The 16,468-nt window shown below is 51.4% G+C and overlaps 1 protein-coding gene across 1 annotated transcript in view; it reads right to left on the bottom strand.

Moving 5' to 3' along the window:
* Nucleotides 1-5,877: 5,877 nt before the first annotated feature.
* SWAP70 (switching B cell complex subunit SWAP70) overlaps nt 5,878-16,468 on the bottom strand; it is a 102,559-nt gene continuing 91,968 nt past the window's right edge. The window contains exons 10-12 of the mRNA XM_006162930.3: nt 9,253-9,451; nt 7,774-7,870; nt 5,878-7,447 (exon numbers count right to left, since the gene is read on the bottom strand). Coding sequence (XP_006162992.1) covers nt 7,341-7,447; nt 7,774-7,870; nt 9,253-9,451 — 403 coding nt within the window. The 3' untranslated portion in view covers nt 5,878-7,340. The remainder of the gene's footprint in view (nt 7,448-7,773; nt 7,871-9,252; nt 9,452-16,468) is intronic.

Here is a 16,468-nt window from a genome sequence, read left to right as displayed (position 1 = left end):
TGTGTGTGTGTGTGTGTGTGTGTGTGTATGTGTGTGTGTTGTGTGTGTGTGTGTGCCCAAAATCCCAGGAGAATGGAGGAGAGGGGATTGCAGCATGGCCATGCACCCTGGGGGTAATTTCTCACCTTCCCTCTCACTGTCTCAGTCTCTCTAGAGAGCGCATGCTCCCTATGACAAAAACCTTAAAGAAAAAAACAAGACACATGGAGGAGTGTGGTGCCATGGCCCGGGCTGACCCACATGGGACGGCTCCTGGTTCTCATCAGGACACCTCACTGGACACACGGGTCTCAGGGCCCATCATCTGTCTGGCTGCAGGTGGGGGTGGACAGCAAGACCCCTTCGGGTGTTTTCTGTGTTGCTCAGAATAAACGTTTTTGTTTTGTTTACAAGCCAGATGGCAGTGAGCATGCCGAGAGAAAGAAGAGGAAAGGAACACCTCTAGTGGTCATGGTCACAACACACCTCCTTCTCCTATCAGGATGTTAAGCTCCCGCGTGCGCACACACATACTTGTGTGTTTTTAAGTCATCCAGGTCGGATCCAGCTCCCTCAACCACTAGGCCACAGGACCAGCCCAGGAAAGAATCTTTTAAAAATTAAAATTAAAAATCACACGGAGAGGGACAGAGGACCTTACCAATGTGCCCAAGGGAGTTCTGAAAAATGTTCTGGAAGTTCTGTTTGCAGAAGGGCTCCCAGAAACCCTGGAAGAAACAGACCAGGACTTCAGGCATTGGGGCTCATGGTCCATCATTCACATATGCTGGGATTAACTTTAAGAAGAAAAGAAAGGGGGCCAGCAGGTGGCATGGAGGTTAGGGCACTGGACTCCCACAAATGGAACCACGGCTCAAGTCCCGGACCTGGAAGCCTGCTTTCCTTTCTCTTTCTCTCTGTCTCTCTCTGGTCAAACTAAACAAATAATGATGATAATAAATGAAATAATTCTTTTCTAAAAAGAAGAAAGGAAAGGAAAGAAAAAGGAACCTGGCCTCAGGATAGGATGGGATAGATGCTCTAGACCAAAAACTCCTTGGAGTGAGGTGCAGGTTAGTCACTGTGCTTCGGCTAAGCTCTGATGGGGCCCAGAGCGTAGACCCAGACTGTATTTCTGCAGATCAGACAGGAGCCTCTCAGAAGCCTGTCCTCCGGGCCTCGGAGCCATGCACTGGAAACGCAGCAATGCGGGGGCCTCCTGCCCTGTGAGCTCCGGGCAGAAGTGCTGAGGAGGGTGGTGTGCAGTGGCAGAGGTGGCAGTGCATGCAGCTGCTGCTGGTTGAGGTCCCAGGAGGTGGGGTAGAGACCTGCTCTGGTCACCAAGGAAGCCACAAGGTCCCTGCAGACAGCAGAGGCCGGGGCCTTCCACAGCGCTACTGCAAGTGCGGCCCCTGGGCCAGTGCCCTCACTCGGGTCTTCTGTGCATTCATGCAGGCCCCGGCCAGCGCCTCTGCAGGACACCCTGATGGCCCAGACCTGCCTGGGAGAACACGAAGAGAACGCCCGAGGTAGTCCCCAACCTCCCAGGAGCCTGGCACAACTGACCACCGCGGTCACCTGCCAGGTGTCTGAGTGCGCCAGTCTGCTGGCTGAGCCCCTCCGCAGGGCCTCCTCAGGAAAACGTACCCTGACAAAATGCCAGCCCGGGCTGGGGCTGTCTCTGCACATCCAGCTGGTCGTGCCCTCCCTCACCAGCGAGGGGCACCTGGGACACAGCAGGGGAGTCTTCCTCCCGAGATCACCTGACCTGAGCGTGACCCACTCTGGGCATGAGGTCCGTGGAGTCAGGACCAGAACCCGGGTCTGCTGGGCCCAAGTCCAGGCCCTGTCCCAGCCGAGCTCAGCCAGGCTCAGCCAGGCAGTAGGAGCGAGGCTCGCGCCCGAGCGGCTGGGCCCTGGCGCCTGACCCACCCTAGAGGCTGTGGCTGTGTCCTGGGCCATCTCGGGTAGCTGCAGTGAGGCCACGGTGGCCAGGATGGAGACCTCCCCCTCACTTCTCGTGTGTATGGCTGTGCGCCCCCAGTGTGGGACGGCATGAGGGGAGTGGGAGGACAAGCCAGCCTGGTGGTGGCAGCGTGCTGGACTCCCTGCACCAGTCCCAGGGAGCTGCCTGAGGGCAGAGGAGGGAGGGTGCAGACGTCCCTCCTAGCCACCCCCTACCCCACTCTCGCCCTGAAAGGATGCTGGTCAAAGCAGGAAGTGCTGCCGGGAAGGAGAGGGGTGAAATGGGCCAGGAACACACTGAAGACGGATGGGGAGAGGGGCAGCCGCGGTCTTGGGATGGCTAGACACAGGTCCCCACCCACTTCTGAGCCTGCCTGACCTGCAGCCCCTGCGGCCTGCTGCGGAGGAGGTGGGCTCCGGGGGTGCACAGCCCTGAACCCACAGAGGGTGCCTGCGGTGGGAACAGGAAGAGGAGGCTGAGGCCCGCCCCAGCTGGGGTTTAGTGTCCGCCGCAGAGGGAACCACCACGCGGGGCCACAGGCTGGGTGACCTCACAGTGGCAGCTGAACACAGGACAAGAAAGGGGTGATGCAGGGACATGGCAACGCGCTGGGTGACGGAGACAGAAAGGCTGCAAAGCAGGACTGGTGGGTAATGACAGCACTGTGGGAGCGGGTCGGGGACCCTGGGACGATTGGGCGTGCCACCTTCTGGTGCTTCTCTGCAGCAGGAAGGGTGGCACTGGCCGACTGCAAGAGGTTTAGCGTCCAGGCGCTGCAGCCACCGCGGTGACCCGCACAGCTGCGGGGCAGCGCCAGCAGGCACACATAGCACGGGCCCCATTTCCTGCATGCTGGCAAGTTCACTCCGTCCTTTGCCGGCCAACAGCTTCCCCTTCCACCCTAAGCATTCACCACACCCCGCGGTCAGCGTGGCGGGTTCTGGAAATGAACAAAAACGGAACCCTGTGGGGACCTGCTTGTTCCTCTGGCTTCTTTGCTCGCCATGTCTGAGACCCGTCCTGCTGTCACATCTCTCATGCTGTCCGTCAGTGAAAGCGTGGTCTCCACGCGCACAGCAGCATTCCCTTGTCCCCGCTCTACTGCTGGAGATGGGGTGGTTCTGGTTGGGTCACCATAAACCACGCTGCTGGCACTGGCCCACATCTGCTGACAGAGCCATCTCCCCTGGGAGAGCGTCTGGGCTGGGCTGGGGCTGGGGCTGTCTGTGGCTTTAACAGGTGTCACCAAATCAATTCTGAGTCAAGGGGTGACTTGACAGCCTCAAACTGGATGCAATAATAAGGAGACTGAGGAAGACAAATCAGCCACTCCTTAACCTGTTCCCAAGACTGATTCTTCCCTAAGTTTGGAGCACCTGCGATGCGCTGGGGGGCTTCCTCTCACCCGCTGTCAGTCACCTGCCTCCTCCCCCCGCCAGTCTCACCATCAGTAGGAAGAAATGAGGCTCAGGGCAGCTTCTCCACATCACGCCCCGGTCACCCGCCCCATAGTGACTTTGGAGCAGACGCACGGCAGCTCTGACTGGTTCTGAACGCCGTGCTGCCCTCTGCGTGGTGCAGCTCAGAACCCCTTCTCCCTCCAGGTGGCCCCATTCACACCAAAGAGGCAGATCACCTCCTGGCTGCCTCACAGGAAGACCTGGCTACCGGGCCTGCGCCTCTGCAGGCCCTCTGCAGACGGATGTTCGAGGCGCTGTCTCTGACATTCAGCCCAGATCCCTGCAGCAGGGATCTGTCCTGTGTCACCCAAGGCATGCAGCACCCCAGCCTCCACCTACCAGGTGCCACTAACACTCCCTCTGGTTGTGACAACCCAGGTCTGAAGGCATTGCCAAATGCTCCCTGGACAGCAAAGTAGCTGCCAGTCGAGAACTACTGCAATAAAGAAGTTTTAGGGCCAGCAGGTGGCGTGGTGTTTAAGGCGCTGGACTAGCACATGGCTGACTGCAATTTGAGTCCCAGACCTGGCAGCTTGCTTTCTCTCTGTCCCTGTCTCTCTGTGAGCACATGTGCCCTATAGAAAATTAAATAATAATCAAATTAAATAAGTTATTTTACAAAGAAAATAAGTTTTAGGAACACCAACTAGGGTTCTCTCTCCCACTGCCTCCCCCTCCAAAAGAGAAGCCCGGCCTTCCGGTACCCCATCGCCTGGACTGAGGGACCTCCTCTGTCCACAGTAGGCGTTCTCAGCCAGGCAACCATGCAAACCACGCAGAAAGCCACGCTGTTTACTGTAGTAAAAGAGAAACTGGAAGATGTAACAGGAGAATGAGGGAACACAGAGGTAGGAGGATTTGGAGGGAACGGCAACACGGAGGGAGAAACCATCTTGGTAAGTTCCCGTCTGTGCGCTGACACACCAGCCGTGGTTTCCCCACACGGGTGACTCAAACGCCAAGCATGAGGCCACAGCTAGCTTCCTGGGGTCTAAACTCCAAACCCAGTGTTTGCAGGAAGTTCACCTCGTTCTGTGAGAGCACACATGTGTACACACAACTTTACCCCACTGCTGAATCACATCGGACAGCTTGAAATGTATGGTGTTGTGGTCATTTTCTTTCACTTTAATTTTCTTACTGGGTCCATTTTACTTAAAAAAAAAAATACAAAACACTTTTAATATATCTTAGAAAATTAGCAAAATACTAAGAAAGTCGAGCATATTACATAGTACAGTTTAGATAAGGAAATTTGATCATTACATTTTGTTCCCTCTCAACACAGCATATCACAAAAACACATTTTCTTACACTTTTTTCATGCATAACTCCTGTAAATCATCATATTCCTATATTTATTAAGGAAAAGGCCTGATTATGATAAGCATTCAAACACCCCTGAAAGTTTTGCACAATAACTACAAAATTAAAACCAAAGGGCTTGTCTTAAGTCAGTTTTCTGCTGCTACAACTGAATAGCACAGACCGAGTATAATTTATGAAGAAATGTATCTTGCGCAGTTCTGGAGGCTGAGAAGTCCAATATCAAGGTGCAGGTGAGGGTCCGTGCTACGTCACAACGTGGTGACAGAGGAGTGCCGAGACAGCTGAACTCAGGGTTACACCACCACTCTCATGAAAAACATGCTGGGTACATGCACACACGCCCTAAATCCCAATAGGATGGCGAGGTGGAAAGAGGGACTGTGACATGACCGCGCCCTAACAGGGGTGCTTTCCCTCTCCCTCTGGCAAGCACACGTGCCCTCTGGCAATTAAAAAGAAAATAGTAGAAATCCACATGTCCCACCACCACCTCCCCTGCACGCAGGCTGTTGGACTCATAAGCCCACCAAGTTCCACTCCAGACTTCACACAGGCCATTAGCTCCCTGGTAAAGTACTGTCCTTCATTCTTTCTGAGGGGTCCTGGGGTCCCCTATTGTGAGGCATAAGCAGCCTGCAGGAAAGGCCCCACCCCATCCACGTCTCCTTGGTCTAACAGACTTGGCGGCCACCGAATGAAATGGTAACACCAAGAAGTGGCAGGGCAGAAACCAGCACCCCAACGAGCTGTCGGATTTCAAAGGCACGTGACACAAAGCTGCTAGGGAACGTTCTAACCTTCCTAAAGGGGACTACAAGAGGTCATTAAATGGAGTGATGCTTTTATTACATTTACAGCTAAAAATGTTAAGATAAATCGCTAAAGACCATTTCATTGGTAAATATTTCCCACTCATAGAAAAGGTGATCATTTATGGAATTCTGTTCCAGTTTCCTGTCCTGTAAATAAATACATACACTGAAATCTCTACACCAGACACTCTGGGTGTGAACATTTTTTTTTTTTAAGGAGATATTTTTGCTATAGGATGCATGTGCTTGCCAGATACAGAGAAAGAAGAGACAGAGAGAAAGTGAGAAATCACTCCCCGGGGGGATAGCCATGCCACAGTCCCTTCTCCTCCACTCTCTTCTCAGGATCTTGGGCACACACATGTGCCCAGCTTGAGTTTTTTAAGCCACTAGGTCTGGGACTCGAACCACGGTCGACTACTTGGAAGTCCAGTGACATAACCATTACACCATCTAATGGTCCCACGAATGTCTCTTTGAACTAGCTTCTCTGCTACTTCTGTGCAGGCCCTAGAGTAGGAGCATGTGCGGGTCTCTGTCCTCATTTAATCTGTGTAGACAGGAAGGACCTTAACCATCCCACTGACCTCTGTCCCTTTTGCACAACTCAGTTACCCCCGTGCTCATTTATAGTCGTAAGCGCCATTGCTGTAGGTGGGGCTCTGTTGCCTGGTACTTACACCTCGTGCTGGAAGGCCTGGCGGCATGAACACTGCCCTGAGCCCAAGGACAGCTTGTATATGACACCTCCCTCGATGCTCCTGTCCAGTCCAATGCACAGAAACCATGACCCCAATTTCCGCTCCACTGATTTTTATTAGGCATTTCCAACTGTTATTGGGTATTTCCTCCACCGTCGCCCATAGAGGAGCGGAGGAAACAGGAAAGAGGCCCACCTGATGAGGGCTGACGTCACGGCTGGGCAACGTAACACACGCCACCTTCACTGTGATGTTTAGAATCTAACCGCTGGACACAGTTCCTCGTCACCTGCGTGCATATAATCTGCTTTCTGTATCTCCCAGACCATTTTTATTTCAAGTTAACTTCTCTCTGCTATTCAGCATTACACCTCACAGCCTGGCACGTATGTGGTAGCACACCATGAGAGAGAGAGAGAGAGAGAGAGAGAGCGCGCAAGCGAAAGTACGAGAGCGAGCCTGCAGGAGAAGGAGGGTGAGTCTGGCCAAGGGGGTGTTTTCCTTCGTGGTGAGGGGGGAGGAGATGAGGAAGCCAGGCATATCCAGGTCAGGGAAGGAAAGAGCTTAGCAGCAGCCAAAAAACCCACTGTGAAGCCACACTCCAGAAAGGTGGCAGGAAATGGCAGTGGCTCGTGACTTCTCCTTCAGGGCAGCAGAGGTCAGAGGCATTCCAGTCCCTGGCACAGCTGGCGAGCATCCTGGCCAATCCGGGGGAAAGCAAGGACGGGTGCTGCTGGAGCAGAAAGATGCTGCCCCGCCACAGAGGCCCTGCCCACCCAGGGACCAGTGCCCACAGCCTGTGGCCCTCCATGCACTATAGCCACGGAGTGACCAAGCTGTCTGGGCACTGCCCCGTTCAGACGAGAACCTGAAAGGACTAGCAGTCATTTTCAAAAGCTGAAATTGTCAAGCAAGAGCGAATAAGGAGCTGGGCGTTACTGATGCTGTGTTCTGTCCAGGCCGGCCCTTATTGGTGGGAAGATAAACAGGAGGGTCTCCCGAGGATTCTGGCCAATCAGAGGCCTGGGAAGAAGAGCTAGAAGCAGCAAAGCCATGGTCCCCAACATAAAGCCCCCAGTCATGGCCACCACTGTCACTCTGTGGTCTTCTTCCCTTTCCAGTTCTTCTCTCTCTCTTCCAGTTCGGCCTGGGTGAAGGCTGCAGGCCCCCAGTTGGTGATCAGGTGAGGGTTCTTTGAACCTGAAGGACAAGCAGACTCTCAAGGCAGGAAGTACACATTCTTCAGGGTACACCGCCATTTTGCCACCGACAAAATGGTCACTCTCCAGCTTGATTTCTCCTCTGAGGAGCATCGGGAAATGTCACCCCAACCAAGACAACTAAAGGACATGCACTTGGGGACTACTGGACACCCCCACTGACGAGAGAGTGAGCTGTTCGAGAGCGCCACCCTGCACAGCAAGGAGTTTGTACATTGGGGCTAAAAGGGGATTTTTAGTACAATTCAAATACAAAGATAAAAAACAGTTTAGAAACAAATATGCGGTTTACTCAGAGCCTGTTACCTGGTTCTATCAACCGAATCAATCCTTCGTGCTGGGCCACTCTGTCCTTCCAGCTCTTGGTCTTAATAGCTGCCATCTCCAGCTTCTTTTTCACTCCCTGAAATAAAAGCGGAGTTTGGACTGTGCAGACCCGTGGGTAGGTAAGAACCAAGAAACAATGATCGGGCACTTACCACACGCTGTGGATTATCTCATTAAACCCTGACAGCCACTCTAAGAAGCAGGAACCACTGTTTCCCCATGGAACAAGGTGGAAACTAGAGTTCAGAGAGGTTAAGCCTGACTGAGGTCACATGGGAGGAAGTACTAGCACCAGGAGGGACCCCAGGCGGGGTGACCCCGAAGCTCCCCTGACACCTGTTCTCGTGTTAGAGATGAGGGTGTAAGATCCCCTGTGCCGGCTTCCGTCCCTCAGCTCCACACTCACCCTTCCTCAACCTGCCTGCAAGACTGGCTGGCACCACTACAGCTTGGCCAGGAGAGGGCGCTGAAGGAATGCAAGGAGGAAGAGGCTTCACGTCCAGTGGCACTGCCCTGTGGCTGCTTCTGCTGCACCGCTGCCAACCTGAGCAGCTTCCAGGATGCCCTGGGGCAAGGCAGGTACTGTGGGGCCTTCTGACAGCACGGGCCCACTGGGTGAAGGGGTGGGGAGGGCAAGGACCCTCTTCCTGATGTGCTCCCTCCCTTTCTCAGCCTCAGCCCTCAAGATATGGCTGTCTCCTGCATTTTCAGGGCTCTTTCCAGCTTAATAGGTAATCCCATTCTAATTTGTAACTTTTTTTCTTTAATTTGCTAGAGTACACGTGCCTACCAGATACAGAGAAGAGAAAAGTAAAAAAGTGCCCCCCCCGTGGGGGATGGTCATGCAGCAACCCCTTCTCCTCCATTTCTCCTTTCGGGATTTTGGGCATGCCACGCATGTGCCTGGTGTGTTTTTCCAAGTCACTGGGTCTGGGACTTGAACCATACAGTCAGCCATGTGGGGTCCAGCTGCTTTAATCATCATGCCCCTGGCTAGCCCCAGTTAATACATCTTTAAAGAAATTTTGCGAGAGGGATATGTGTGTTTGCCAGAGAGAAAGAGAGAGAGGTAGAAAGCACCCCAAAAGGAGTGTGATCACACCCCAATCCCTATTCTCTTTCTTCATCTTGTCAGGATTTGGGGTTTACATGCACACGTGCCCAGTGTGCTTTTTAAGCTGTGGGGACCAGGATTTAATCGCAAGGGTGGCCATGTGAGATCTGACTCCCTTAACCAGGAGACCACAGAGACCACAGTTAAGAAACTTATATTAAACATTCGCTGTCCACTTACCATGTGGCTATCTCCTGCCTGGGCTCAGACCGATGCCCAATCTCCTGTAAGAGCACTCCCTCTCGCTTCTCACTGACACCAAGCAATGCTCCTACTACAGCTTCGTGACAGCAGCTAAGCAGGTGTTCCCTGCCTAAAACTGCCTCCGTGGGCGTTGCCCTCACCTCATACTGCTCCAGCGCCTGCCTGCGTTCCTCCTCCAGCTGCGCCAGCTGCTCCATGGCCTCCTGCAGGGCACGCTCCTTCTGCAAGCGCTGCGTCTCTAGCTCCTGCTTCTCCGCCTCTGTGGTCTGAATGGCCTGCTGCTGCTCCAAGTGCCACTTCTCCAGCTCAGCCCTCTTGGAAGACTCTTCCTCCAACAACCTGACGTGGAAGAGACCTCAGGTCACATCTCCCAGGCCGTGGCGGAAGAGCACCTGAGCTCGTGTGCTCCAGCGCTCCGGCAGAGCAGGAGGACACGGCGGAAGAGCACCTGAGCTTGTCTGCTCCACCGCTCCCTCTGCAAGGAGGAAAGTAGGAGCCAGAGAGGCTCAAATTCACGAAGCTGGGAAAGAGGCCTACGTGCCCCAGGCCTACCCATCTTGGTTTCATCCTTTTCTGAAAAATAACAACAATGATGATATTCATGCAAGGCTTAATGTGTGTGAGGAACTGAGCCCAGGATCAGTGACTTAGGTGCTACTCTCACTCACATTTCCAAGATGAAGAGAGGCAAAGGGCCACCTGCCTGCCAGGCAGGAGGGCCGAGTTGTGCCACTTGCCTGGCTGCTACATTAAAATACTCCTCCCTCAGTAAAAACCTATCGCCAAAGGAAAAGCTGACTAAGGGAGATGACGGGAGAAGGGGCCAACACGAGGCAGAGCTGATAACGGCTACTAGTTATTGAGCAGTTACTACGGGCCAGGCACGTGGCCTTCATTACTACAGATCCCCAGGGATCCTGCGAGGTTTTATCCCCACATATCACATGCAGCAACAGAAACGCAAAGGATTCAGAGTAGGCTGCACAGGTTAAGGGATGTCAACCCACGTCTGTGCGACTCCAAATTGCTATTGATGCCTAACAGGCTGCCTGTTGACAGTATGCAGCTATGTAGGTGTGAAACACGCTAACGAACAGCAAGACATGCTAACGTACACTCAAAGTCAGGCAGGAGGGAGGTGCCAGCCCGGGACGGAATGCACACCCTAGTAGCATAGCCACGAAATCACGTCACAGAGCAGGCCAGTCACTGCTACCTGCCCACACCTTCTTCTAAAACCACAACAAAGGAAGTGAAGTAGCAGGCTACACAACCCTTATCCCGCCACCCAGCTCCTCCCTCCTGAGCCCCCCCACACAGCAGTGGCAGAAGCCCCCCTGCAACCTCCTGCAAGGTACTTATCTAATTCTTCTCCTGTACTCTAGGGGGTGGGTGACTGCATCCCCGGCCAGTCAATTTATTTAGGGGCAGCCTTAATATTTAGAACGTTCTTCCTGACACTAAGGCATGCTCTTCTGTCCACTCTCCCTGCTTTTACCAAGGATACATGTACCCTTCTTCCCTCAGAAGGCAGTCCTTTCCTGCTGGGAACACCCCTCTCTACGCAGACCCTCTGCAGCCTCAACTATGGGACTCAATACCTTCCTCGGGGTGCATGTCAGGCTCCCTAGATGACCCCTGGTGTTCGGTGCCCAGGATACATGAGTGCGGTCTGACTGGGGCAGGGTTTCCTCACTCACTCGACAAGTAGGTATTATGTACTTTCTAGGTGCCTTTCGAGAATGGGGGTGGGGCTGTTTTCTCCTCCTGGTGGTAACAATGCAGAGGAGGAGTGGACATTTGCAGGTGTTCAGGCTGCCCAGCATCAGAGCCCCTTCATTTGAGATCTCGGCCTCACTGGGAGTCTTGGTGGCAGGTTCCACCTCCCACGACAGAAGCCACAGGCCAGACACCTGCCCTCTGGAACCCTGGGGCCAGGGCTTTGTGGAAACTGAGCTGGCTTGGCTAAGCAGATGCCCCTTCTGGAATTCTGACTCTGACACAGAGTCAGACTGTGGAGAAATGATTGCTGGTGGCAGCACTGTCCAGCGCTGAATGCCACAGGACAATGGCACCACGATGCCAGAGCCAGGGCTGGCATCGGAGCAGTTATGCTGGCTCCTTCCTGTGGCCTAGTGGGCTGCTTGTCCTCCCGTCCCCCACCTGGGTCAAGGCCTACCATCTGCCTTTCTGCAGAACCACTGAACGACTTAAGGACCTTCCAATAGAGGCCAGCACATGGTGTGGTGGTTAAGGTGCTGGACAACTCCCATATGCCTGACCACAGTTCAAGTCTTGTACCTGGTGGCTTGCTTTCTCACTTTCCCTCTCTCTCTCTCTGGTCAAATTAAAATAAATGAATGAATAAATAAAATAAAATAATTCTTAAAAAAAAAAGTTCCAATAAATTATTTTCTATCCACATTAGTTTTAGCAGTATACAAACAAAACTAAAGGCATCAGGACCTCTCTGTCTTTCTGTGCCTCCACGTTCTCATCTATGAGAAAACAAAGAGAAACTGCACCCGTCAAAGTTCGGCTGGTGTTCTCGGTGTGGGGAGGACCTGCCCACCTCGCAGCAAGTGAGAGCACACAGCAGCCCAAGGTCTTACAGGCGCTGCCCCCTTGTCAGCTCAGCACACCTCCCACCCACTGAGGCTCCTGGAGACCTCACCACAGGGAATGAAACCTGAAACCTTAAAAAAAAAGTTTACCAGATACAAAAATAAAAAGTTATCTGTTGATGACGGTGTATGTGGTAATAATTTTAACTTAGCTAATACGCACTGTATTCACGCTGGGAAAACCATATCGTGCATTGTAAAGATGTACAGCTTAAATGTAATGTTTTTTTAATGTAAAAATATTTTTAAATAAAAAATCTCTTGGGACCAGCAGATGGTGTTCTGGGTATGTTACTGGACTCCCACGTAGTCAACCGCGGACTGAGTCCCAGAACTGGCGGCTTGACACTCATACCGGGCACAGGTGCTTGTATGCTCCAAATCCCAAGAGGAGAATGGACAGGAGGGAACTGCAGTGTGGCCATCCCCTCCAGGGGGTGACTTCTCACTTTCTGTCTTTCTGTCTGTCTCTCCAGCGAGCACATGTGCCCTATAGCAAAAATCTCTCTCTCTAAAAAAAAAATAAATAAATAAATAAAAATAATAAAACAAAACAAAAAATTTACATTCTTATAAAAAAATTTTTTTAAACCCTAAATCTTTTCAAATGAATGGCTACTGAGTCGATCTTTCTATGCTTGTTCCGGTAGTTTAAACTCTTCCTGATCTAAAACCCCCCATTCCACCTGCCAATGCAGGAAATGGGATTGTAGTGCCATCACTGAAGTCCCACTGTGGGCTGATTTCTGTCCCGCGGTCCCTGGACTGGCAATTAGAAAACTGCTGAAGCTTATTATCATTATTATTTTACTGTTTCAAGGTTCATCTTATTTCTCTCATGAGAGATGGGGGACCCTTGCCAACTCCTCTTCTGAATACTTCTCTGACACTCTACACATTAAATATCTTCCTAATGAGATAACAGAAAGCAACATTCTCCAAGCAACCTCCAGAAGCCAGGCGGTACACTCAGCACGGGGTGTGCGGAACCTCGCTCCCCCCCGCACAGCTCTACGAGGCTGGCTCGGTGTGAAACAGCTTCTCGAAGTTACACAGCTACAAAATGCCAGAGCTGGGAATCGAGGCAGACCTCACCCCAGAGCCCCGTTAGCTGCCTTCCAATACCTGCGGAAGATCACATCACACTCAAGAGACCGCCGTGCCACGTGGCCCCGGTGGGTGGGGCCTGGGTCCACTGATTCACTGGAAAAGCACTCGTCGGGCATTTACCGTGTGCCAGCTGCTGAACTCATGCTGAGAACAGGCAACACAGCGGTGGGCCCTGGGCCTTACAGGTCCAAGCTTTTAGGGGGGTCAAAGTTATGATGGCACAGATTATGGCTCAGCCTCAAGAACTTCCCAGTAAGTTGAGTTTTCCAAATTAAAAAAAAAAAAAAAAAAAAATTTTAAGAGAGATTTTTGCTGTAGGGTGCATGAACTTGCCAGAGAGACAGAAAGCAAGAAATCACTTGCCAGGAGGGATGGCCATGCCGCAACCCCCTCTCCTCTCAGGATTTTGGGCATGCACACACACATGCCCAGCATGAGTTTCAAGTCACAGGGTCCAGGACTCAAACCACAGCTGACTACATGGGAGTCCAGCGACATAATCCTTACACCATCTGCTGTTCCCTATCATCATCATCATCATCATCATTATTATTATTAAATTTGCTATAGAGTACATGCACTCACCAGAGAAAGAAAAGGGGTAGGGCAGAGTGAGAAAGCAAGCCGCCAGGTCCAGGACTTTAACCGCACTTGGGCATGCGGAAGTCTAGCGCCTTAACCACCATGTTACCTGCCAGTCTCAAGTTTTCCAAATGTTAAATAAACACTCTGTGCATTCTCTTCAGAAAAGCTAGATAGCCATCCAGATCATGCATTAAAAAATAAACTTCCAGCCCAGCCACAGCGGTGCAGGTAGTGGGGCGTTGCTGCATGATGCGGAAGCCACAGCAGACATCCAGGTGTGGATGCCAGGTCGACCTAGGCACGTGAGGTGTGCCCACACGTGCCCATGATCCTGGCTGGCGGGGAGGCTAGGGGGAGGGCTGTGGCATGGCAATGCACACCCTGTCTCTCATGAGAGAAGTAAGTAAGATGAACCTTAAAACAGTAAACTAAATAAATAAGCTTCAATAGTTTTCTAATTGCCAGTCCAGGGGCAGAGAGAGAGAAAGCGCCCCACAGTGGATTTGTAGTGATAACACAACAATTTGTTTTTGCTACATATCCATAGTGTCAGGATTGGAGGCACATACGTGCATGTGCCCAGCATGTTCTTCAAGCAGTCAGGCTCAGATCTGGACTGCGGCTGGCCAGTTCTCTATGCCCAGTGCTTAACCACTATGCCAGGGAGTGGATCCAGTTTCAATGTCAATGAAAAATTAATTAATTAATTAAGGCCTGGAGGGTCTAAGCCAAAGTTCTTGTCTTAAACAATTTACTATAAAAAGCATCTTTGTGGCATGGTGGTTAAGGCGCTGGATCCCACGTGACCGACTGTGGTTCAAGACCTGGACCGCGCAGCTTGAAAATCACACAGGGCTCGTGTGTGTGCGTGCCCAAAGTTCCAAAAGAGAATAGAGGACAAGGGACTGCAGTATGACCACCCCCCCTGGGGGGGGGTGATTTCTCACTCTCTCTCTCTCCATTTTTCCATTTCTCTCTGTTCTCTCTTGCAAGTGCTCACACCCTATGGTAAAATCCTAAATTTAAATAAGAAGAGAAAAAGAGGTACATCTAGGGAAACTTAAAACACCGATGAAGAGAAGACTGTCCATTAGGTGAACACTGAGAGGTTAAAAAGTCCGAGACTGCCTTGCTGTTTCCTTAAAAAAAAAAGACATGGAGAGTTAACTAAAAGCCCTTCACATACACCTCTGGTCTAGGAGTGTGCTTCGTTTCACTGTGCCAGTGTTTTCTAACCCAACTTCGGGTGCCCGCCCTTGCTTCTTCGTCCCAGGAAGGCTATCCTGGGAGAGGGAGCAAGCCGCCTTTGCCGCTCTGACAGGAAGGCTCTCTGAATTAGGCCCAGCCTTCAGTGACTTGGGAAAGAGGAACTCGCCTTACTTAAAAATGACCACTAGAGGGGGCGAATTCGCCTATTTCTAGTTCCAAAAACTAAGATGAAAAATAATTCAGAATAGTAAAATAATTATCTTCATATAATGGCCTTTGCACAGCAAGAAAAAGTTCAATTTCTGTTTGGTACTTTCACCTTATTGGAGCATAGCTGTATGTAGTAGTTATATTTCCATTCATTGAAAAGCCCAGGAGGAGAATGGAGGACGAGGGATTTCCGAGCGGCCATCCCACTTGGAAGTGCTTTTTCACTTTCCCTCTCACTTTCTGTCTTTCTGGCCAGCACATGTGCCCTATGGCAAAATCTTTAAAAAAATAATAATAAATGTCCATTCAAAAGGTTAAGACTGTTTTTTCTCAAATCAGAGCATACGAATGCTGAAGCCATCGCTTTTTAAGTAGTATATGCCTTCTTCCTAGCTACAGATACCACAGACATTTGATCTGATGACTCTGGGGAGAGGTCCCACTTGGTAAAAGATTGGTAAAGCGCTCTCAGCTAGAGCTGAGACACTCCCGCTCTCTACGGCGCTAGTCGTCCCGAGAAACCGCATCCACCATGCCAGCCACGCAAAGGCAGTCTGCAAGCCGATCTGGGCACCTGCCCTGAAGCTTCGGCACCCACTCTGGTTAAAAACCAGAGAATGGCTGAGGCGGTTGGCTCACGTCTGGAGTTTTCCTCTACATGCCAGGTGTGGACACATGCCCAGGCCCTACTCCTGGAATAAGTATTTTTGGTGTGGCTCCCCCAACAAGACATCTTAAAGACACAGATGCAACCCAGCTGTGGTGGCGCCGTGGCGGTGCACAGCTCTGCATTGCTGGAGCCATGAGGGAGCAAGGGTTCACTCCTGGGTTAACCTGTACACAGCGTGTGTGTGTGTGAGCCTGGCTGACTGAAGGGCTGGTGAGGACTGTGTCATGAGACTCTGTTGAAGGTACTTATCTTTTTCTCTCTTTCTCTGTCTCCTCATTGAAAAAAGAATAAATAAATAAAAATACAAATGAAACAGCAAGTTAGAAACTAGACTAGAATATAGCTCAAATTTCCCCGCTGGGGTCTTCACTGTATTTTGTCCTTCCTGTTGCTATGAGGGTCCCAAATTGAGAGTTCTCGTCTGAGAACATGGTGATCCTAAATAGTAAACTAGACTTCAAAAGTTCTAAGACAAAAAAAAAAAAAAAATTTAGGTTTTAAAAATTTTTTTTTTTTTGGAGAGGTTTTTGCTATAGGGCGCATATGCTCACCAGAAAGAGAGACACAGAAAGCAAGAAATCACCCCCTTCCCTCGGGGGGTGGCCACACCACAATCCCCTCTCCTCCATTGTCCTCTTGGGATCTTGGGCACGCACACACACACCCCTGACGAGTTTAAGCCACCGGGTCCGGAACTTGAACCGTGGTTGACTACATGGGAGTCCAGTGACATAGCCATTACACCAACTGCTAGTCCCAGTTTTAAAAATTTTTAAGAGAGCCCAGCAGGTGGTTAAGGTGCTGGACTCCCACAACCACAGTTCAAGTCCCAGACTGACAGTTTGGGAATCACGCTGGGCACATGTACGTGCATGCCTAGGATCCCAGGAGGAGAATGGAGAAGGAACTGAGGCATGGCCATTCCCCCTGGGGGAGGTGGGTTCTCAC

This window comes from Tupaia chinensis, unplaced genomic scaffold (genome assembly GCF_000334495.1).
Source record: "Tupaia chinensis unplaced genomic scaffold, TupChi_1.0 Scaffold141165_1, whole genome shotgun sequence".
NCBI lineage: Eukaryota > Metazoa > Chordata > Mammalia > Scandentia > Tupaiidae > Tupaia > Tupaia belangeri.
The sequence above is the reverse complement of the archived record's forward strand: the minus strand, read 5'-3'. Positions and strand labels throughout refer to the sequence as shown.